The sequence below is a fragment of the Gossypium hirsutum genome, chromosome D05 (genome assembly GCF_007990345.1).
Source record: "Gossypium hirsutum isolate 1008001.06 chromosome D05, Gossypium_hirsutum_v2.1, whole genome shotgun sequence".
NCBI classification, from domain to species: Eukaryota; Viridiplantae; Streptophyta; class Magnoliopsida; order Malvales; family Malvaceae; genus Gossypium; species Gossypium hirsutum.
Genome location: NC_053441.1, coordinates 25,964,457 through 25,989,249, shown reverse-complemented (window position 1 = coordinate 25,989,249; position 24,793 = coordinate 25,964,457). Strand labels below are relative to the sequence as shown.

The following is a 24,793-nucleotide window of genomic DNA, read 5'->3' as shown; positions in this document are numbered from 1 at the left end:
TTATTATATGATAATAACAAAATTAATTTATTTGTGCATTCAATTTTTACTTATATGTTTTTTTAAATAAATATGATAAATAACAAAATAGTGTTTTTATATAAAATATCAACTAATTTTAATTATCTTTCATTTTATTAATATTTTTTCATTATCTGTGTTACAATTATTGTTACTTGACTAAACCTTTGTTCTCTATTAAATGATATTTATAATTTTAAAATAATTATCACTTAATTAATATTACAATTATATACAAATTAAAACTAAAATTTAGCACTAAAAATAATTGCGTTATCTATGCATTTTCATTCAAGTAGGATTTAGAGAATCACTTAAAAATAATTAACTTTAGTATTATTTGGTAGGTTTTGTCTTTAATATCATCTCATCATTTTATTAAGGGTAATAGAAATTAACAGATGAATGACTCAATAACATGGGACCATAATAGAACTTTTTGATTATTGAGTGATCAAAACACAATTTTAACCTTAATCTAGTGACTGTTTATAATAATTATCCATACAAATATTAAATCATTGTTAGATATATAATTTAAGTGCAATATATAATTTAATTTACAAATAATATATAATTCGAAATGTGTATACAATGTAATCGGTTGTCATTGATAAAAAGAAAAAAATCAATTGAGCCTTTAAAAAAAACACGTTATTGAGTTCTTAATGACCAAAAAAATAATCAACTAGGTCATTTCATTAACAGACTGTTAGTTGATCGGTTTAAGGCGCTGACATGGCAACACTTGGAGATGACATGTCAAAAATTTTCAATAAAATAAATATTTAGAAAATAATTCTTTAAAAAAATATAAAAACAATTAATAAAATTACATCTAGAATGAACCTCGACTTATATTATGATTGTCCAGGTTCTTTGAATTTGAACAACTATTTGTCCAAATTTATTTTGGATGAGTTTAAAACCAAAGAAGTTTAAAAATTATAAAAAAATATTAATAATTATTTAAAAATTTTAAAAAGTTGAAAAAATCAATAGTTTTATACAAGTAATTTTTATATATATTCAAGTAATTTTACATGATATATAAAAATTTTAATAATTTTTATTAATATTTTTAATAAAAAATTTGAACATAAAAAGTATTAATTCAAATTTTTAACTTTAATTTTTTATATTCAATTTTTAAAAAAATTAAAAAGTTGACTTCTTTTTACTAATGTGGCATGCCACATCAGCATCATGCCACATGACATCTTTGGGTGTTACTATGTCAACACTTTTAACTATTAAACCGGTCAACTAACAGCTTTTGTTAATGAAAGGGCCTAATTGATTTTTTTTTCATTAAAGAGTCAATGAATGCACTTTTTTTTAAGTCTCAATTGATTTCTTTTTTATTTATTGCTAAGGATTTCTTTTATCGTTAATCGTTAAGCCAAAAAAATTATATCTTAGTACCACTTAACCATTTATTTGGTTTGCAGTTAATTATGCTTGCATGTCTCTTTTATTAATTTTTCTTCTTCAATATATTTGATAGTTTTTTTCATATTTGAAATGATTTTCAATTATTTTGTAATTATTTAAATTTTAATTTAAAAATTAGAGTTTTGCATCAAATGAAGGTACTTACCAAACAAAAATGTGAGAAAGAAAAACAAACCTAAGTTTTGCAAAATATTAAATGTTAAATACTTTTAAATTATATTACATAATAACTTAATTGGATATAAGTAAAAGATTAAGGGCTTATTTGAATATCAATTAAAGTGTAAGGGCTTATTTGGATATAACAAAAGTATAAAGGTTTATTTAAATACAATGACAATGTTTTAACATTTATCTAGTATAATAACCTAAAATTTTTATCTTAATCTTTTAACAAGAACTTCACTTTTGTTCACATAATATGTTATTAAAAAAATTTCCTACAAAGTAGATATTACAATTTATCAATGATAATAGTACACGTCTCACTCTGAATCGAAGAGTACATAAGTTCACCCCCTACAAAAAAATCATTGGTTGAACAAACTAAAACCCAAACCCTTAAAAACAAAGCTAAAAGCAGCAACACTAATAGCAAATCGGGTGGATCTCACAGGAAGGGGAGGGATTAAGGATTGCCGCAAGCATAATCATGATGAAAAGCTAGTTCCATCCTAATGAAACAAGATGGAGTTAGATTAAAGTCAAAGTTCGAAATCATATAGCCAAAAACACGAGCAAGGGAAGAATCAAGATATAAGGCAAAGGCACCGAATATATGATCCAAACGAACATGCGATTACACATAAATTTTAGACTCATATCTCACACCCTTTCAATTGATCGAATTTTTCCTAATAAAAAAACTAAGCACAAACCAAATAGATAATATAAATAAACATCATAAAGAAAATGAATTAGGAAAAGGTTGGTCACAGCTAAATTATACAATGGTAGGGTTATTTGCCCAAGCCTAAAGGCCTATCAAAATTTTAAAGGGATCGGACAAAAAGATTGAGTCTAAAAATGGGCTTGGGCAAAAAAAAATAGTTCGTTTAAAATATTGGCTGAGCTCAACCTCCAACATTGCAAGGCTCAAGCTTGATATTTTTATACAATAAGAATGTATGTATGAGGTCCCTCTATTATATGGACTTGATCCAATTAGTCCTTCTACTATTAAATGGATCAATTTAGTTATTATACTATTAAAATGAACCAAATAAGGTCAAACTGGAATAGAGTTAACATTTTATGCTTTAAAAAATATCATTTACTATTTAACCGAGTTAATATTTTAAAAAATTTTAATTTTTTTATTATTTTGCAAATAAAATGTTTGTTTAAAATTGAATTGCAATTGAAAAAAAAATCAAGACATTTTTATACAATAAATGTCAACTCTATTACAATTTGAATTTATTTTATTCCTTTTAATAAAATAGAGGCCAAAATGATTTATTTAATAATAGAGAGACTAGTTTGATCCAGTCCCTATAACACTGAGACCTCCTAGGTACTTTAACCTTTTCTAATATATTATTTAAATATTTGTATTTTGCATCCCATCAAATTACATTTATAATAACATATAATTCTGTAACGTAAATATTAGATAATATGTTAATTTGTCTATATTTAAAATTTTAATAAAGAAAAGTAAATACTTAAATATTATTTTAAAAATAACATTAAAATTTAAAATATTTAAAACCTTTTGGATTAACCATTTATAACTATTGACGAGTTCTGGTAAAATTTATAGTTCATATTTTGAGACAGATCGAACTTAGGCAAACATGAAGCTTATTAAGACTACACATAGTTAGGGATGCCAGAGATGCAGGTTTCTCAGGGTCCCGCCCCACTTCACACCCAATTGGGTGAGGATGGGTATAGGTTTTGCGGGTGATGGGACGGGGATGGGGATAAAAATTAGACCCGTTGTAGGTATGACCTTGTATCTGCTTCATCCCCACCCGCCCCGCATAATATAATAAGCATATTTAAAAAATAAACATTTATACAAATTTAATTTAATATTTATCTTAATAGTATTTTATTAATTTAATAGTATTTAATTTTTGCACTTGTGTTGCATTTGAAGACATTTATGAAATATTTGAGACATTGTTTGTATTTGGATATTATGTAAAGACTTTTTTTTTGAATTTTTTAAACTCGTGTTGAAGTTATATTTTATTTACCAATTAAAGGGTCACGACAACTCTTTTTTTTTTAAATGGTGACAGTTGAAATAATGTCACATGTGTGGTGGGAGTCCGGATGACAGGTATTTCATACTTTTTTCATAAAAAAATTTGGTTTATATTTATTTAACTGATACTTATAAATATATTATATGAAATGGGTCGCAGGGCGGGTATAGCGAGGATTAGGTGGGTCGCAGGCGGGTATAGCGGGGATTAGGTGGGTCTGGGGACCCACGTGGGTAGCAGGGCTGAGATGATTTTAGTATTGAGGGTCGCGTGGGACAGGGATGGGGATGAAAATTCTTAGTGGGGATGGATGTAGAGGGGGTACCCTCCCGCCCCGCCCAATTGACATCCCTACACATAGTCCTGGCCATGAACACTTTTAATCGCACACAAGCGGTGGAATTCCTTGATTGAGGAACAAACAAACACTCGATAAAAGCTTGCATCGTGTCTAACAACTACAAATATATCCCTCACACTCAAGTTCATGACAAGGCCCGTGGAAGCAAAATAAAAACCCCTTTAGACTAGAGAGGAAAAATGTTGATAGGAATGTTGTTCTCTCCCAACTTGGTCGGCAAGTGAACCGACTTCAAGAAGAATGACGATGAGCAAACAAAGCCCACCAAAAGATGTGAGATCCACTCGTGATAGAGGAAGAGATGGCAACATCGAGCAAGAGGGAAGGCAACTTAAGCAATAGAGGGAGGTGAATGGTGTCGACCAGATGGATAGATGGGCCACTCATGCACCAAAAAGGACGCTAGAGATAGAAAATAGGGAAAAAGGCGAAGAGAGGGAAAAAGGCTTTTCTATTTTGGCTCATATCTCATATTTTTATCAATTCTTTTTAGTATTAATCAAGTTATGATCGGGAAAGAGGAGATTACAGGTGAGTTTGGATGGACGATGAGATGCAGTGTGGTGTGATGCGTTTAGCTTACTTTTATCTTACGTTATAGTATCACTACAGTATCTAATCTCACCGCCACCGTTGTTTTTACACTAACTGCATGTAAACGCACCGCCCATCCAAACCCACCTTATATCAACGAGATTTGGACCCTGGCAATGGAAGTGCCAATAAGAAATCTCAACCATTATCCACCTATACTATTGTCATATTTTATCAATCAAATTAAAATTTTTAGGCTAAAAGGCCATTAAAGCTCTCGAACATTAAAAAGAAAATCAATTAAGTATATATATTGCCTTCAATTGAGCCATTTAATGTTAAAAGTTCAATCAGTTAAACCATTTGATCATTAAAGTAAACGATCAACAAATCATTTAAAATTATTATAGAAATCATAAAAAATATAAAAATTAAAAAAATATATAAAAGTGCACAAAATATAGAAAATTATAAATGACAATATATAAATTATAAAATTTATTTAAAAGTTGAAAAAAATATTAAAATAAAAAATTATTAGAATTATTAAAAATTGTAAAAATTATAAAAATAATAAAGTTTTAAAAATAATGTAAATTATGAAAAAATAAAAAAAATTACGAAGTATGAAAAGAATTTAAAAATATAGAAATTTATTAAAAATATTAAAAAATATATAGAAAAAATGTAAAAAAATATAAAATATAGGAAATTACAAAAATATAATTACAAATCATTTAAAAATATAAAATTACAAAAAACAAAAAACAAAAAACAAAAAAACATACAACTTTACATATAACATAGGTTATCACTTGTCTTCTCCACCCATTCTCCATCTTAGTTTATATCTTAAAACACTCTCCTGTCCTTAAAAGATAGACAAAGGGAATGCAAGCTTTGGAAAAATCCGTGGTGGATAAGCACAATAGATAGTTTTGAGGATCATATAAATATTTTATAATTTTTAATAGAGGTTTTTGTGTTAATATGGTAGTGTGCATTAATAAACTAGTTTTTATAACTTTTTTTCATATATATTTAATTTTTTTATAATCCTTGTGCTTTATATAAATATTTTGTTAATTTTATTTTTTAAATGTTTTAATTATTTTTTATATTATAAAATATTTTTCATAATTCTTTTATTTTTTTATAATTTTTCATAAATTATACATTTTTTTTGTAATTTATATATTTTTAATAAATTTTCAATTTTTAATGTATTTTATAATTTATATAAAATTTTGTCATTATAATATTTCTATAATTTTTGCATTTTAATATTTATTTTTTTAAAATTTTCTATTTTTAATAATTTTAATTATAAAATACTACTTTTAACTATATGACAGAATCCTAACATGCCACGTAGCAAAAACAACCCAAAAAAATAATCGCCGTTATTCTATGATGGTTGATTAATGATTATTAACTTCAACGATTAAAGGTTTTAATTAATTAAAATTTTATGATAAGAGAGTTTATTTGAATGCAAATATATACGTGTATATATATAGAAGCTAAATGATTTTTCAAAAGACTTAAGGCTTCGAAGACCTTAGGCGTATTTATTATACGTTAATAATTAATTGCGAGTATTTCATGCTTTTCACTAGGCCTTTCTTGGTGCTAAAATATGTTCCATGTTAAAAAGAAAGTGATTAGCCGAATATTCTTTTTAAGGAGAAGTTTCTTCCAATTTTTTTCTCATTATTTATTTGTTTAGTTTTCTAGTTTCGGTGTTTATTTAAATTTTTTATCCTTCAATTATATCACTTATGATATATGTTTGAAATTTAAGATTAACAATATCATTTCTATATTCGAATTTACAACTTTCATTGAGAGTACAATATTGCTCACCGTTACACTCAACAATTGATGGTATTATTTTATTCTTTTGGGTATCACTAATTATTAAAAGTAAATTTTAACACAATATAAAAATAATTAAATAATAACATAACACTAATTTATACATATATCGAAATAGAATACGTAATGAAAATTATACAAATTATAATATATTATATATTAATATTAATATAAAAATAATAAATAATATTTGATACATTATAAAAAACATAATACCTCGTAACAAGTAAAACAACAATGATGAAAGACTTAGGGTATGTTTGATAGGGGGAAAATATTTTCCGGAATTGGTTTTCCACATTTTCCGGTGTTTGTTTGTTGGAAAATATTTTCCCTATGTAAAATCAATTACAAACACGGGAAATAGTAGCCTTTAGTTTTGGAAAATGTCTTACCGTTTCTGATTTGGTAAGACATTTTCAGGAAAAATTTCCTTTCCCTTTCCTTTCCCCTTCCCCTATCCTTGACACCTGATCTTCTGCTTGCCATCAGCCAACACCGATTCTTAACACCAGACACCGGTGTTCATCAAGTCTGGGAATTCTGCCCTGAATCAGGAACCTCAGAAGGTGGAAATGGCTTTTTGTGCGTATTCCTTCATATGAGGTTAAATGAAGAAAATGAAAGATGATTACTCTACCTGGATGCTTTTACGAGAAAGCCGCTTATAGCAACAGCAGAAAGGCAACTGCTGGAACGCCATATACCTGCCATTCTTGATAAGGTGTGAATTGAATTTTTGGTTGTTCTTTGTGCTTTGAACACCTTGAATTTGCATCTTCTTAGTAGCTATGGTTTCCCTAATTTGTGCAGGGATTTATGATGCTGATGGATGGACACCGTATCGAGGACCTTCAGAGGATGTACTCACTGTTTTCAAGGGTCAATGCAAATCACTCAGGCAGGCCATAAGCTCATATATTCGGAGAACTGGGCAGAGCATTGTCATGGATGAAGAGAAAGACAAGGACATGGTGTCTTCCTTGTTAGAATTCAAGGCTTCACTTGACTCCATATTAGAAGAAAGCTTTTCCAAGAATGAGGCATTTTGCAACACCATTAAGGATTCTTTTGAGCATCTAATTAATCTTCGTCAGGTTAGCATGTTTGTCCTTTGTATTTGGAGATTATTTTATTTTTAAACTGCATGTTCATTTACCTTTAAACCAGTAAAGTAAATTCCTAATTTAGATCATCATATTTTGAACTTGACTGATGGTCGAACTTTATTGTGTTTAATAGAATCGACCTGCTGAGCTTATTGCTAAGTTTCTGGATGAAAAGCTTCGTGATGGTAATAAGGGTACTTCTGAAGAGGAATTAGAGGGTACACTTGATAAAGTTTTGGTTTTATTCAGGTTCATCCAGGTAGAGTTTCCCACAAAAATGATTAAATTTACTTTTTTCCCCCAAGTAACAATTTTCCTTTTGTGCATTTCTTTCTTTCTTGCCTCACTAGTTAATGCTAGAGTTGTGAATGGCATTTTTGTTGATAATTAAGGGCAAGGATGTTTTTGAAGCATTCTATAAGAAAGATCTTGCTAAAAGGCTGCTATTAGGGAAGAGTGCTTCTATTGATGCAGAGAAATCCATGATTTCTAAGGTCAGTATGTTCTTCGCATTAAATGGTGTGTCTTCAGAAGATTGTATTAAATTGTTAATTTGTTATGTTCTTGCGATGTTGCAGCTGAAGACAGAGTGTGGCAGCTAGTTTACAAACAAACTTGAAGGAATGTTTAAGGTTTACCTCTATATCCTTTTTTGTATAAGTTTGTAAAAGAAATGCATTCCATAGGTTACCATTGGAATTTCTAATCATCAATCTGGTGAACTGCATCCTTTAGGGTTTTGTAAACATGGGCAGTCCATAACTTTTATATCCACTAAGAGTCTAAGAATATGTTACCTGTTAGTGGTGGTATTGTCTCCAGTAGTGTTACCCCTCATGACATGAGTTGGATTAATTATGTGTAATTCCTGTAAGCAGAATGTGTTGAACTAATGACCATGTAATAAGTTTGTTGTGCCTGAGGGTAGATCATATAAATATATAAGAAAATAATTGAATCATGTCAGAGTAGAAGAGAAAAGTACTCAGCAAGTTAAATTATCTTCTATTTCTTGGAGTACCTACTTGTGTACTGGTTGATGTAAGATCAAACAATTTACATAATATATGAAGTTTGTGTGATACTGGAATTTATTTTTGTGACTAGATTCTTAGGTCTAAAATATGTTCACATGCAAACAACATTTACTCTTAAATTTTGTGCACTTTAGTGGACTACCCAGAAATCTAAAATATGTTCACATGCAAACAACATTCCACTTGTTGAGTAGATATTATGTTATGAACTAAAGACATAATTATGTTATTATTGTCTACTAGCTCTCTGGAAAATATTATGTTATGAACTAATTTTAATGGGTTCTTTAGTTGTTTTAATTCTTGGCAGAGCACTCAAGTCTGTGTAGCTGCTGTAAACATGGACAAATATCAATATGCAGGCTTTAGGTGGGTGAGCCATTAGTACATTTATGCCCATAAAGAACCTGCGTTACATTACATTACATTAAAGGTTTCAATAAGTTCATTAAACAAATTTACAAATGAAAGATTGTAAATTTAGTGAAGAATGTATCTGTTTCGATCTTGGTTTAAAGTTTTTATGACATAGAATTGCATGCAATGCTGATATTTTCCTTTGGAGCAAATTGAGTTCTTTTTGGCTTTCTACAATAAATAGACTATGTTTCTAGCATTACTGTTTTATTTTTCAAAGAGTTGTATATTGCCTTTGGGTCCATAATTTGATTCCTTTTTTTATGTGTTCTTACTAATATAAGTTTTCTATTTCTGTTTGTTTGAAGTTCATGAGCATGTTTTGTATAAACATGAACAACTGTTGCAATGTATGGAGGTTGTTCATGTCTTTTTTAAATGATGATCCTGATGAATCATGTTTGTGAACATATTATCTTGTCAAGGTTATAAATAGTAATTTCAAATTCCCAATAGATTTGGTTAATCTTGCTTTTTAATTTGATGTGCCCGTTTTTAGAACATTGCTTTGTTATCTGATATATCTTTTATGGAAGGTTTCTTGATTCTTATGTCACGGACTTAGAGTTTTCCCACGCGATCCGTGCGGCCTTAGGCAGTTTCTCTGCTCAAAACGCCTAAGTCAGCCTAACTTGTAACAAAAAAAGATTCAGCAGCAAAAACGCCCAAGTCAACTTCACTTGCAACAATAAAGGATTCAATAGAATTCCCTTAAGATTTTCACGAAGAACAGCGGAAGAACGAAGTAAGAACGAGCCTTGAAAGATGAACAAAAGCAAGAACACTTGAGAGAAAAGTTTGAGTGAATACTCTCAAAATTCTTATTAATAACTCAATGAAAATACAATGAGCAAAGAGGTCTCTATTTATAGTTGAGCCTCACAGTATATCAATAGCTATAATTAAAAGCTGAATACAATTAGAACTCTAAGCTTACATAACCAGCTATATACAAATAGAACTCTAAGATTCCATAATTATATCTTCTAGAACACTTCCCATTTCTATCAGGCTCTTGAGATGGGCTTTTAATCTTTCAAATCACCGGGCCAGTTTGGTTGGGCCAGTTTGGTTGGCCTAAATGACCTCCCTCGAACACGATGGATCGTACCAGTTTGTCATGGTTGCGAGCACCGACGCGCAACCCATGACATTCTCCCCCACTTGTTCTAGCGACGCCCTCGTCGCATCCTCCTTATGGAACTGGTCAATCTTCCCTTGGAACTGCCACAATGCCTCAGCAGGTTCCCAACTTGCTTCGCTATCAGGAAGTCCCTTCCATCGAACTAAGTACTCATGCTGTGGTCGATGGTACTTTCGTCTAATTACCCGATCTGCCTCAATATTTTCTACTTCACGATCATACGAGACTTTTACCCCCATCGGTGCTCGTTCGGACTTGCCTCGATTCGGATCTTCTTGATCTTCATGAAACGGCTTAAGCATGCTTACATGGAAGACTGGGTGTACTTTAAGTTTTGGTGGCAACTCCAGCTGGTAGGCCACCTTGCCCACTCTCTTCACAACTTTAAATGGCCCTTCATACCTTCGCACAAGACCCTTGTGCAAACCAGTATATCGTAAAATCAAGTGTAGTTTAGCAAGGACTGAGTCACCCACTTGAAATTGTACATCCCTTCGGTTCTGATCGGCCCACTTCTTGCTACGCTTACTTGCCTTGTGTAAACAAGCTCTAGCCAAGTCATTCTTCTCTTGCCAATCTTTTGCGAATCTATAGGCTGCCGGATTTGGTCCTGTGTAATGTGTCACAACAGCGTTGGGTGTGAGTGGCTGTTAACCCGTCACTATTTCAAATGGACTTTGATTCGTGGTCCCACTTTGCTGCAAGTTATATGAAAATTGGGCCACATCCAGTAACTTTGGCCAATTCCTTTGTGTGGCACTCACATAGTGCCGAAGATACGTCTCCAACAGTGCATTTACTTGTTCAGTTTGCCCATCGGTTTGTGGATGCATGCTCGTGGAGAAGTTCAAATCTGAGCCCATTGACTTGAACAACTCTGTCCAGAACCGACCAGTAAATCGACCATCTCGATCGCTGATAATAGATAGTGGCACTCCCCAATATTTCACCACGTGTCTAAGGAATAACCGAGCTGCTTCCTCAGCAGGGCACTCTTTGGTCGCTGGAATAAAAGTCGCATACTTTGAAAACCTGTCTACCACAACAAGAATACTAGCAAACCCGTCAGACTTAGGCAAACCAGTAATAAAATCCATGGATAAACTCTCCCATGGCCTTTCTGGGACTGGCAGGGGTTGAAGCAAGCCGGCTGGAGTCTTTAACTCAACCTTGTCTTATTGGCACACTAGACAAGTTTTCACATAGGTTTCCACATCAGCACCCATGTGAGGCCAATAATAGCGATCCTCCAAAAGGGCCAAAGTGCGATGCATTCCTGGATGGCCTGCCCATTTCGAGTCATGACATTCCTTCATGACTTCCTTACGGAGTTTCCCATAATGGGGCACATAGAGGCGGTGTCCATGAGTGTATACTAGCTCCCCATCAAGCCAAAATCTTCTTGTTTTTCCCTCCTTGGCAAGCTCAATCAAATTTTTGGCCGTAGGATCATGGGACAATCCCTCTCGAATGCGTTCCAACAAAGAGCCATCAGGTTGACTGATTGCTGCGAATTCCATCTTTCGACTAAGTGCATCAGCAACATTGTTGGCACTTCCTGGTTTATATTCCATTGTGAAATCAAACTCTGCTAGTAAAACCTGCCAACGAGCCTGCTTGGGAGACAACTTTTTCTGGGTTAGAAAGTAACTATTGGCAACATTGTCGGTAAGGACCACGAACCTGGAACCCAATAAATAATGTCTCCATGTGCGCAAGCAGTGTACTACCGCGGTCATCTCTTTCTCTTGGACCGTATATCTACGTTCCGTCTCGTTAAGCTTTCGACTCTCGAAAGCAATTGGGTGTCTATCTTGCATCAGTACTCCCCCAATAGCATAATCTGATGCATCTGTACGTACCTCGTAAAGCTTCGTAAAATCCGGCAAGACAAGTACGGGCTCCCTCGTCATTTCTTGCTTCAATTGGTTGAAGGCCTTCTCGCATTCTGGATTCCAATCCCATACCTTCCCCTTCTTCAACATGTCCGTCAAGGGAGTGGTAATTTTGGAGTAGCCTTCGACAAAGCGGCGATAGTAATTTGCCAATCCAAGGAAGGATCTCAACTCTGTTACCTTGGTTGGAGGCTCCCACTCTGAAATGGCTCGAATCTTATTTTTATCCATTCAGATCTTACCGCCTCCCACAATGTGGCCTAAGAATGACACCTCTTGTTGGGCAAATGAGCATTTCTCCTCCTTGACGAACAGCTCATTTTCCCTCAAAGTCTGGAACACCTCCCTCAAGTGTCTTACGTGCTCTTCAAGCGACTTGCTATAGACCACAATATCGTCAAGGTAAACAACCACAAAACGATCAAGAAAGGGTTGAAGTACCTTATTCATTAGGGTGCAGAATGTAGCTGGAGCATTCGTGAGTCCAAAAGGCATCACAAGGAACTCATACGAACCGTACCGTGTCACACAAGCTGTCTTTGGTTCGTCCCCCTCGGCTATCCGAACTTGATGATACCCCGATCTCAAATCTAACTTGGTAAATCATCTTGCACTACCAAGCTGGTCGAACAAATCTGCGATAAGAGGAATAGGATACCTATTCTTCATGGTGATCTTGTTTAGAGCTCGATAATCGATGCACATTCTTAAGGAGCCATCGTGTTTCTTTTGGAACAACACTGGCGCACCATATGGGGATTTGGATGGTCTAATGAATCCCGCATCCAAAAGTTCCTTCAATTGTTTCCGCAACTCTTCTAATTCTGGCGGAGACATACGATAGGGGGCCCTTGCTGGCGGCACCACATTGGATACTAACTCAATTTTGTGGTCCACCTCCCTCTTGGGTGGCAAACTTTTTGGCAACTGAGCAGGCATTACATCTTGAAATGATTATAGCAATTGTCCCACTTCTTTTGGGGTCTTACTAACAAACTCAACAGTCTCTTCGATCTTCAAGGTGGCTAAATATGAGACTTCATTTCTCCGTACACCTTTAGCAAACTGAATTGCTGATAGTGTTTTTCCCTCAAAGCTTCTCTTCCTTGTCACTTTCACCATGCATTGATGTTTCGCATCTGAAATCACCATGTAATTGCTCGAAGGGGCAATAAGAGCTTTAACCTGATCAAGGAAGCTTAGTCCCACCACAAAATCATAGTCATCAAGTGGTATTACCTTAATGGATACCTTCCCTGACCAATTTCCGAGCTGAAGATCTACTCCCTTTGCAACCCCCTTGATTGGAATACTTTCCGAGTTCACTGTTTTGATCCGGCCCCCTTCATTATCTATCTTGAGGCCTAGTTTACAAGCAGCCTCCTCAGACATGAATAAATCAGAAGCACCTGTGTCGACGAGCGCATTCAATTTTCTGCCGGCCACAATGATGTCTACAAACATCAAACCATGGCTCATTCTATCTTCGACACCCCCTAGTATCGATCCAAGGTTGTTATCCTCCACATCGGACTCCCCCTTTGCTTCCATAGCCTTGAGAGCGGCCTTCTTTGGACAGTCCTTGATCATATGTGGACCCTCACAGTGGAAGCACCTTATAGGCCCACTCTTTCTCTTGTCCCAAGGTTTCTTACCATCGCCGTTCCTAGTGGGCCTTTCTTTATCTCCCCCACTATTACCCTTTAATCTGGGTTTAGAAGAATTGGAATTGTCTTTCCTCCCACCAAATTCAGCAAGTGATTCTGCTACTGACATAGCCTTGGTGAGCTCTTGAACTCCTCGGCGCTGCAACTCTTGCTTCGCCCACGGTTTTAATCCGTCCATAAAGGAAAAGAATGCCTCTTTCTCCCCCATATCTGAGATTTGGAGCATAAGCTCGCTAAACTCCTGTACATACTCCCTCACAGTGCCTTGTTGCGCAAGCCGACGCAACCTTGCCCGAGCCTCATCCTCGGCATACTCTGGGTAAAATTGTGCTTTGAACTCACATCGAAACTCCTCCCATGTTTCGATTTCAGACCCACTATGTCTCACATCAGTGGACCTACGATGCCACCACAACAAAGCAACGTCAGATAAATACATCGCAGCAGTAGTTACCTTAGTGACATCCTCCGTGATGCCTTTGGCACAGAAGTATTGCTCGATTCCCCACAAAAAGTTGTCCACATCTCTTGCGGACCTTGTTCCCTTAAACTCTTTTGGCTTGGGAACATCAATATTGGGCTTGGGTGCGGCAGCCGCTAACCGACCATTGCCCAAGGCAACCTTGTAGATTGTGAGTTCACCCTTGAGCTCCGCAATCTCTCCCTTCAAGGCCACCACCATAGCCTCAATGGCATCATCTCTACCAGTCAACTGTTTCATATTATCCGTCACATACTCTTTAAGCTGCTCCTGCATGGACTGCAGTCCATCATGGAGCCTATCATCAACGTCTTCCACCCTCTCCTTGATATCCCCCATTGAACTCTCGAGAGTGACGACGCGATCCTCTAAAGCAGACAATATGTCCCTTGAGCGACTGGCTTTCCTAGCCCTCCCACGGGTCTTCACTCCCTCAACTTCTTTTGACATCTTTCAACGGTGGCTTCGAACCTTGGCTCGGATACCAACTGTCACGGACTTAGAGTTTTCCTACGCGATCCGTGTGGCCTTAGGCAGTTTCTCTGCTCAAAACGCCTAAGTCAGCCTAACTTGTAACAAAAAAAGATTCAGCAGCAAAAACGCCCAAGTCAACTTCACTTGCAACAATAAAGGATTCAATAGAATTCCCTTAAGATTTTCACGAAGAACAGCGGAAGAACGAAGTAAGAACGAGCCTTGAAAGATGAACAAAAGCAAGAACACTTGAGAGAAAAGTTTGAGTGAATACTCTCAAAATTCTTATTAATAACTCAATGAAAATACAATGAGCAAAGAGGTCTCTATTTATAGTTGAGCCTCACAGTATATCAATAGCTATAATTAAAAGCTGAATACAATTAGAACTCTAAGCTTACATAACCAGCTATATACAAATAGAACTCTAAGATTCCATAATTATATCTTCTAGAACACTTCCCATTTCTATCAGGCTCTTGAGATGGGCTTTTAATCTTTCAAATCACTGGGCCAGTTTGGTTGGGCCAGTTTGGTTGGCCTAAATGACCTCCCTCGAACACGATGGATCGTACCAGTTTGTCATGGTTGCGAGCACCGACGCGCAACCCATGACACTTACACATTGCTTCATTTGGAGTGGAAGGAGCTGTCATTCTAATAATCGTCAAATACTAATACAGATTATTGTAGTTCTTCTATAAGAATGATTATGGTTGGAAAAATTTATGAGACTGTCATGTTTGGACTTTTGTCAACTCCTAATTCAGTCTCGTTTTGTTAGTTCATGTTGAAAAGTCAAAAATGGGAGGTGCAAGTGGCACCGAAAGAAAAAAAAGTGATAGGCAAGTTGTTTAAAGTTGAATGGGATAATTGCAATTTTGGTCCCTAATTTTTTAGGCCATTTGCAAGTTAGTCCCTGAACCTCAACTATAAATAGGCCTAACCATTTCTCATTTCAACCATCCCAACCAATCTTTCTCTCTTAGTTTTCTCTCTTCTCCCATTTGAGAATTCTTAAGGAATTCTATTTGTTTGTAATATTTTGGAGATAGTAAAGTTATCATCTGGTGTTAGTGCCCGAGGACGTAGGTATAATTTACCGAACCTCGTTAAAACTCTTGTGTTCTTTCTTGTCCTATTTTTCTTTCAATATTTGAGGGTATAATAGTAGTATTTAATTGTGCTATTAAATTACTATAGAATGGATATTCTGTCTAAGGAAAGACTTGGTATTTAAGAGATCCATGTGATTCACCTCTCTTTCCTGGGAATTGAACTTTGTGTGATTTTTTAGTACAATAATTTACACGCTTTCGACCCTATTGGAACAAAAAGTGGTATCAAGAGCCGAAGGTTAATCGTAGTATGCTCTATGGTTGCAGTTTAAACTGATCTTCCACATCAGAAAAGATTTCCTTAGGTATATTGAAAGATTATGGAGAAAACGGTCGGTGTAGGAGCTTCAACATCGTCCATGTGGACAAGACCGACAATTGCAAATACAAGACTGGCCGTGGAGATCTTTGATGGCACAGGCCATTTTGGTATGTGGCAAAGTGAGGTTCTAGATGCCCTTTTTCAGCAGGGTCTAGACATTGCCATTGATGAAGAGAAACCAGATGATGTACAGGAGAAAGATTGGAAGGCGATCAATCGGTTGGCATGTGGCACAATTCGATCATGCCTTTCTCGAGAGCAGAGGTATGCTTTTTCAAAGGAGACTTCTGCAAATAAGTTGTGGGTGGCACTTGAAGAAAATTTTTTGAAGAAAAACAGTCAAAATAAGCTCCACTTGAAGAAAAGACTGTTTCGCTTCACATACGTCCCAAGTACCACAATGAATGATCACATCACCAAATTTAATCAGTTAGTCACTGATTTGCTGAATATGGATGAGACATTCAAAGATGAAGATTTGGCTTTGATGCTGTTGGGGTCACTTCCTGAGGAGTTTGAGTTCTTAGAAACTACTCTACTTCATGGCAGGAGTGATATATCTCTGAGCGAAGTCTGTGCGGCCTTATACAGTTATGAACAGAGAAAGAAGGACAAACAGAAAAACTCAATCAGAGATACAGAAGCTTTAGTAGTCCGAGGTCGTTCATACACTCGGAAGAAAACTCAAAAGGGGAGATCAAAGTCAAAGTCCAGACTCGGGAAAGATGAATGTGCTTTTTGTCATGAGAAAGGCCACTGGAAGAAAAATTGTCCAAAGCTGAAGAATAAGGGAAAAGCTGCTGTAGATGCTTGTGTTGCTAAGCATGATACTAGTGACTCTGAACTATCACTGGTTGCATTATCATCGTCGTTCCATTCAGATGAGTGGATATTGGATTCGGGTTGTACCTATCATATGTCCCCTAATCGGGAGTGGTTCTCTGATTTAGTAGAACTAAATGGAGGAGTTGTTTATATGGGCAATGACAATACCTGTAAAACTGTTGGGATAGGTTCAATCCAATTAAAGAATCAAGATGGATCAACCAGAGTTCTGACTGATGTTCGGTACGTGCCCAGTTTGAAGAAAAATCTCATCTCATTGGGAGCCTTGGAATCCAATGGTTCAGTTGTTACTATGAGAGATGGGATTTTGAAAGTGACATCTGGCGCACTTGTGATATTGAAGGGCATCAGGAAAAATAACTTGTATTACTACCAAGGTAGTACAGTTATTGGAGCAGTCGCTACAGCTTCCGGTAACAAAGAATTGGACTCAATGCAGTTGTGGCATATGAAGTTGGGACATGCCAGCGAAAAATCCTTGTAAATTCTGGCAAAGCAAGGATTGTTGAAAAGTGCAAAGGCTTACAAATTAAAATTTTATGAGCATTGTGTTCTGGGAAAGCAAAAGAGAGTGAAATTCGGTACTGCTATCCATAATACAAAAGGTATTTTGGAATATGTTCACTCAGATGTGTGGGGGCCTTCTAAGACACCTTCATTGGGAGGAAAACACTACTTTGTTACTTTTGTTGATGACTTTTCCAGAAGAGTTTGGGTGTATACCATGAGAACTAAGGATGAAGTGCTTAGAGTTTTTCTTAAATGGAAAACTATGATCGAAAACCAGACTGGCAAGAAAATCAAGCGGCTTAGGACGGACAATGGAGGGGAATATAAAAGTGATCCGTTCTTCGATGTGTGCCAAGAGTATGGTATTGTTCGACACTTCATAGTTAGGGATACACCACAGCAGAATGGATTGGCAGAGCGTATGAATCGAACATTGCTTGAGAAAGTTCGATGTATGTTGTCCAATACTGGGTTGGGCAAGCAATTTTGGGCTGAGGCTATGACATACGCTGGCCATCTTATTAATCGTTTGCCATCATCTGCATTAGAAAGAAAAACTCCTATGGAGGTATGGTCTGGAAAACCGGCTACAGATTATGATTCCTTACATGTGTTTGGATCCACTGCATATTACCATGTGAAGGAGTCAAAGTTAGATCTGAGGGCAAAGAAAGCTCTCTTTATGGGAATCACTTCTGGAGTGAAGGGATTTCGTCTTTGGTGCTTAAACACAAAGAAAATGATCTGTAACAGAGATGTTACCTTTGATGAATCTGCCACATTGAAAAAGGTAGCAGATAAAGATATTCAGACGAGCAATACTCCACAGCAGGTGGAGTGTACTCCAAAACAGGTGGAGTTTGAGCAGATGGGGATTTGCCCAGTTAATAAGTCTAATTCTCCAGCCACAATGGAGGAATTAGAGGTTGAAGAGGTTCTGACCCAAGAACCACTAAGTACACCAGAACCAGTTGCAGTTGCAAGGCCACGGAGAGAAATTCGTAAACCTACTCGATTTACTGATATGGTGGCCTACGCCCTTCCCGTTGTTGATGATATTCCTATCACTTATCAAGAAGCAATGCAAAGCTTAGAAAGTGATAAATGGAAAAGCGCCATGGATGAAGAAATGCAGTCTCTCCTGAAAAACAATACTTGGGAATTGGCGCAATTACCGAAAGGTAAAAGGGCAATCGGATGCAAGTGGGTATTCGCAAAGAAAGATGATCTCCTAGCAAGAAGGATATTCGCTACAAGGCAAGATTGGTAGCTAAAGGCTACGCTCAGAAGGAGGGAATTGACTACAATGATGTATTTTCCCCTGTTGTGAAGCATTCTTCCATTAGAATTTTGTTGGCCTTGGTAGCACAGTTGAATTTGGAGCTAGCTCAACTTGATGTTAAGACGGCTTTCTTGCATGGTGAGTTAGAAGAGGAGATCTATATGACTCAGCCCGAAGGATACACAGATGCTGGTGGTAGAAATTGGGTTTGTAAGCTGAACAAATCGCTATATGGATTGAAGCAATCCCCGAGGCAGTGGTACAAGCGATTTGATAGCTTTATGAGAAGGCAGAAGTACACAAGAAGCAAATATGACAATTGTGTATATTTGCAGAAGCTGCATGACGGATCTTTCATTTATCTACTCTTGTATGTTGATGATATGTTAATCGCTTCAAAGAGCCAAAATGAGATAGATAAGCTGAAGGCTCAGTTGAATCAAGAGTTCGAGATGAAAGATCTAGGTGAGGCCAAGAAGATTCTCGGCATGGAGATAAGTAGAGATAGACCGAGAGGCAAGCTCTGTTTAAATCAGAAGCAATATCTGAAAAAGGTATTACAATGTTTTGGTGTAAATGAAAACACAAAACATGTAAGTACCCCACTTGCTTCTCATTTGAAACTTAGTGCTCAATTATCTCCGAAGACTGAAGATGAAAAAGAATATATGGCGAAAGTCCCATATGCTAATGCAATTGGGAGTTTGATGTATGCGATGGTGTGTACGAGGCCTGACATTTCACAAGCTGTTGGAGTTGTGAGCAGGTATATGCATGATCCTGGAAAAGGACATTGGCAAGCTGTGAAATGGATTCTACGGTATCTTCGAAAAACCGTAGATGTTGGTTTAATTTTTGAACAGGATGAAGCACTTGGTCAGTTTGTAGTTGGATATGTTGATTCCGACTTTGCTGGTGATTTAGATAAACGTCGTTCAACTACGGGGTATCTGTTTACTCTTGCGAAAGCCCCAGTGAGTTGGAAGTCTACCTTACAGTCTACAGTAGCTGTGTCTACTACAGAGGCAGAATATATGGCAGTTACAGAAGCTGTTAAGGAGGCTATTTGGCTTAATGGATTATTGAAAGACTTGGGAGTTGTTCGAAGTCACATTAGTCTATACTGTGACAGTCAGAGTGCTATTCATTTAGCGAAAAATCAAGTCTATCATTCAAGAACCAAGCATATCGACGTAAGATATCACTTTGTGCGGGAAGTCTTTGAAAAAGGAAAAATTCTACTTCAGAAGATTCCGACAGCAGATAATCCCGCAGATATGATGACCAAGGTGGTAACAACAATCAAGTTTAATCATTGTTTGAACTTGATTAACATCCTGAGAATTTGAGCACCTTTAGGTGTATGGCGCTCGAGAGCGCATTTGGAGGCACTACAAAAGATAGCTTTATCGAATTTGGAGAGTTGAAGGAAGTGTGTGAAGATGTGATTATCCTAATCAAATCTTCAAGGTGGAGATTGTTGAAAAGTCAAAAATGGGAGGTGCAAGTGGCACCGAAAGAAAAAAAGTGATAGGCAAGTTGTTTAAAGTTGAATGGGATAATTGCAATTTTGGTCCCTAATTTTTAGGCCATTTGCAAGTTAGTCCCTGAACCTCAACTATAAATAGGCCTAACCATTTCTCATTTCAACCATCCCAACCAATCTTTCTCTCTTAGTTTTCTCTCTTCTCCCATTTGAGAATTCTTAAGGAATTCTATTTGTTTGTAATATTTTGGAGATAGTAAAGTTATCATCTGGTGTTAGTGCCCGAGGACGTAGGTATAATTTACCGAACCTAGTTAAAACTCTTGTGTTCTTTCTTGTCCTATTTTTCTTTCAATATTTGAGGGTATAATAGTAGTATTTAATTGTGCTATTAAATTACTATAGAAGGGATATTCTGTCTAAGGAAAGACTTGGTATTTAAGAGATCCATGTGATCCACCTCTCTTTCCTGGGAATTGAACTTTGTGTGATTTTTTAGTACAATAATTTACACGCTTCCGACCCTATTGGAACAACAGTTCATTGGTAGTTAATTTAGGGTTGAAGATATTGATACTTTTATGTGCTGTAATATTATGCACTTGGACAATGTTGTTACTATGTGGTGTACTACTAATTATGTATTTGGATAATATTATTTCTAGTACTTATTATGGTTTCGAAGTAATTTATAATTATTCAATATTCTTACTAGTACTCATTGTGGATAATATTTTTTTTAATTTATAACGATCAATATTGTAGCTTATTATTGAGTATTATTATAAATAAATCATTGCAATATATGTAAAAATAATTTAAAATATAAAAATTTATTAATATATATTAATATATGTAAAAAATAACTTTTCCGGAAAATATTTTCAGGAAATCTGTCAAACAGCAGAAAATATTTTACACAGATTCAATCAAACACCAGAAAATATTTTCCAATAAGTCATTTTACAGAAAAGTAAAACATTTTTCAGAAATCATTTTACAGAAAACATTTTACTGCCAATCAAACAGACTCTTTATATTAAAATAAATTTATTAATATTTATTCACAAGTCTTTCATTATAAAATGTGGAGTTATATTTTAATGATGGTGCATGTGCGTATATTAAAGATTTCTCGGAAGTATAATATAAATACGATAAGGTTAAGGATTTCAAATTTATCTGAAAGCCAAAGCAAATGGAAAAATCCCGATCTCTGAAAAAAAAAGGTTATAAAGATTCAAGCAAAAGTCACCGAAATATTAATGACAAGGATATTAATTACAACTTTTTTCAAGTAAAGCTTCTGGAAAGAAAGAAAATTGAACTTTTTATTATTTCATACTTTACGATTACGCTAATATTTAAGGTTTTTTTTATGGGTAAAGAAATAAAAAAATTAAATTGTTAAAAAAAATAGAAGTATAAGGACACGTTTTAACAAATAGAAAATATAGTAAAATTACGTTAAAAGAGATGGAGAATGGAGAAAAACAGAAGGAAAAGCAGAAGAGAATAAAAAAGAAAAAGATTAAAAGAACATAAAAGAAAAAAATTAAATTATTAAAAACAAAAAAAATATATGAAGACCAATTATATAATTTAATGTAAAATTTTTGTTTGAAATGATTATTTAATATGCCACATCAGCTTACTGTTACACCGTTAATAGAAATTAACGACTCAGTGATTAAAATGTTACAACACGTTAACGCAAGTAACTAAAACATAACATTTCAAACATAAATGACTAAAATATAACCAAGATAAACAAAAATGACTATTTTGATAGTTTATCTTTTTTATCTTAAAGTTTATGTTAGAGAGCTTATATCCCTCTTATTATGCAATCACACTAGGTTTGAACTTGTCTTCCTAATTAACCTCTTTTGTCATTTTTGTGACATTACTTGTAATTCGGAATCCGTTAAGACAATTGGCCATCTTATTTTAGTATTAGACGACATGATTGAAACCCACTGCGTAACTTATATGTGTGTGTGTCTCTAACATAAATATGAAAATAGAATCCCCAAAACCTATCAAATACATGGAAGGAACTTCAAAAAAAATTTTGAATACACCGATATCAAACACATACACATATCAAACAATTACACCGGAGTTTGAATAACATAGATATAAACCATTCTCCTCATAAATAAATAGGTTCCATCTTTTTGTTCTAAAATTTGTCACCTCCATTATCTTATCAGAAAGAAAAATAAAATGAAAAACAAAGAAAAATTCATCCATAAAGGTTGATGGCTTACAATATATATATATTAGATATATATATGTGTGTGTGTCGTCCAATCTTCAGTCAACCATCCCCTTCCACCATCATCTGGCACAACACTGATTTGACATTTCATTGTGAGAGCAGCTTTGAGTCGCATGCTACTATTTTGACTCGACCTACGTTTTCCTGAGTATCCTCGTTCTTAAACAAAGCATCTTGTAAGATGAAGGTCCAAACATTGTCACAGAATCTATAGGTGTGCAGATGTCCCTGTAGCATTCAAATGTGAATAATGGCTCAGGCTTTGCATGGAAATGCTAGAATGTATTGTTGATTTAAATGTCCCTCACTAAGGCTATGAAAGCCATTAAATAACATATTTATGAATGATAAATGACCAAAACAAGTAGTAACAAGCTTATGTTACTTGGACTTGAGTGTGAATGCTAGATACAGGTACAAATCCAACGTGGATATGCTCAATTCTTTTTGAAAATTTTCCATGTATTTGAAGTTCTTTAAGGGTCGTATCCATATCCAAATATAATTTCAAATATTGGTACTTCAAAGAAAATGAAGTCAGAGCCCACCTAGTAGCAGAAAGCTAAAAATTTAGCTAAACAAGAAAAGTACCACAAATCAGAAAACATATTGCTGACCAACCATCAGTTTTCAATGTTTTAAACGAAGTATGCCAAAACCAAAATACATTATTATGTATGATAGAACAGAACTTTACCGAAGAAGTAAGCTTTCCATAAATCTATTATTTCAGGTCCCCAGAAAACGTTTCGCTAACATAAACTAAAATCAAAATGACCCACTTCTGATTTCTGCTTTGGCGAGGCTTGAAAATATAATTAAGATGTATAATCATCAACGTTGGTCCTAGAGAACATTTTGGAAATAAGAGGGTATGAAGCACAGATATTCCGTCAAGGGAGTGTCCAAGTTTCAAAGACATCTAAGACGACCATGGCTTTCACACTATGAAATACACGTCATACAAGCGAGGATGCGTAAAAAAAAAACCTAAAGATTCATGCGTTTTGCTTGCTAGTAGTCCCTTTGTAAAGTGCAAAGCACACATATTGAAGATAAACAATAACCGATTACTATCACAATCACGTATCATATATGAAACTCTTGCACCATTAGAATCAATACACAAGCTAGATTTGATCCCCTGAAATACATGTAAAACAAAATACAAGGACCATCATGAATGGTCGCAATTTATCTTTCTTCAAGGATGGGAAGATAAGGGACCATATCAAACTATCAGGTTAACATTAAACTTACTTACCATAACTAATAGATATAAAACAAAATATTTCACCCAAGTTGCTCATAGAAACATCAGATCACCGCATAAATAATCATCAACTTCCTCCAATCAATAAACACAGAAATTTCGTCTTTTCCACTTAATTAAAATGAATGTACCTTAATGGAAACCTTGCTCTTCACTTGACTTTCCAGGGCTTCAATCATAGACTAAAAGAAGAAGCTAAATTAATCAATAAATCAGAAAGAAAAGAAGAAAAATCGGGACAAGGTTCTAACAGTACCTTATCGAACTGGACGAGAACCTGAATAGCGAGCTCAGGGCTTAAAGTACTGCTGGAAACCATCTCGTCTAAAGTCTCCGTCAAACACATCCCGATCGTTGACCTCCGGTAAAGCTCAAACGTCGCCATTATTCACCCGATCTGCGCAAAATTAAAAAAAAAAGATTTGTAAATCTCGAATTTCGAAATCGAAAAGGTTAAAAGAAAGAATAAAGGGAAAAAAACAATTTAGGAGATGAAATTGGAAGAAGAAATTACGAAATTTGGAGTGAAAGGGATCGCTGATGTTTGGAAAAGTTGAAGCTTTGAAGATTTTTGAGGAGTTCAACGTTCAATTTATGGTGAAAGGGGAAAATAATTTTTCCTTTTGGGCGGAGACGATTTGGGGCTTTTTATACCCTAGATTTTGTAGATGAAGGTATATATAGAAGCGACGGTCTGGGATATGTGATATGACTCTTTTGCCCCCTTCTTCTCTTTATGAGACCGGGCCTCTTGCTCTGATGGATCTAACCCAATTATGGCCCATGTCTTTATTTTAGTTGCATTTTAAAACTAAACTATGTTGTAATTACTAATTAGACTGGAACGACTTATCCGTTTAAGTTCAAATATTAGACTAAACTTTGGCAAGTTTTGGATAAAAAAACTTAGGTTAAAGAATAAGTTTCGTCAAAAAAATTTATAACAGTTTAAAATATGAGTCAAATTCGGGCTTAAACAT

At 35.1% G+C, this 24,793-nt stretch overlaps 3 protein-coding genes and 1 non-coding gene across 7 annotated transcripts; 2 read left to right on the top strand and 2 right to left on the bottom strand.

The window, feature by feature from the left end:
* The first annotated feature begins 7,026 nt into the window (after positions 1 to 7,026).
* On the top strand, positions 7,027 to 9,575 carry LOC107959742 (cullin-4). 4 transcript variants are annotated; one of them, XM_041094472.1, is made up of 6 exons: positions 7,035 to 7,192; positions 7,282 to 7,565; positions 7,711 to 7,836; positions 7,970 to 8,071; positions 8,156 to 8,209; positions 8,925 to 9,575. In XM_041094472.1, exons 2-5 carry the CDS (start codon positions 7,416 to 7,418, stop codon positions 8,177 to 8,179), a joined length of 402 nt encoding a protein of 133 aa, XP_040950406.1. In that variant the 5' UTR covers positions 7,035 to 7,192; positions 7,282 to 7,415; the 3' UTR covers positions 8,180 to 8,209; positions 8,925 to 9,575. The 4 variants fall into 4 exon arrangements, 3 of the variants coding, with proteins under 3 accessions (XP_040950407.1, XP_040950406.1, XP_040950405.1); XM_041094473.1 differs by lacking the exon at positions 8,925 to 9,575 and having other exon boundaries at positions 7,027 to 7,192; positions 7,753 to 7,836; positions 8,156 to 8,640; XR_005914103.1 differs by lacking the exon at positions 8,925 to 9,575 and having other exon boundaries at positions 7,034 to 7,192; positions 7,928 to 8,071; positions 8,156 to 8,638.
* On the top strand, positions 8,929 to 9,034 carry LOC121218058 (small nucleolar RNA snoR103). Its single transcript, XR_005914324.1, has one exon. It is a non-coding gene; the product is annotated as a small nucleolar RNA snoR103 (small nucleolar RNA).
* Positions 9,576 to 10,146: 571 nt separating the features above from the next.
* LOC121217893 (uncharacterized) lies at positions 10,147 to 14,699 on the bottom strand. The gene is made up of 2 exons (XM_041094470.1): positions 13,608 to 14,699; positions 10,147 to 10,306 (listed from the first exon to the last, which is right to left on the bottom strand). The coding sequence occupies exons 1-2, from the start codon at positions 14,666 to 14,668 to the stop codon at positions 10,201 to 10,203; spliced, it is 1,167 nt and encodes a 388-aa protein (XP_040950404.1). The 5' UTR covers positions 14,669 to 14,699; the 3' UTR covers positions 10,147 to 10,200.
* Positions 14,700 to 22,360: 7,661 nt separating this feature from the next.
* LOC121217892 (transcription initiation factor IIA subunit 2) lies at positions 22,361 to 24,486 on the bottom strand. Its single transcript, XM_041094469.1, has 4 exons — positions 24,328 to 24,486; positions 24,070 to 24,210; positions 23,945 to 23,995; positions 22,361 to 22,768 (listed from the first exon to the last, which is right to left on the bottom strand). The coding sequence occupies exons 2-4, from the start codon at positions 24,196 to 24,198 to the stop codon at positions 22,628 to 22,630; spliced, it is 321 nt and encodes a 106-aa protein (XP_040950403.1). The 5' UTR covers positions 24,199 to 24,210; positions 24,328 to 24,486; the 3' UTR covers positions 22,361 to 22,627.
* Positions 24,487 to 24,793: the final 307 nt, after the last annotated feature.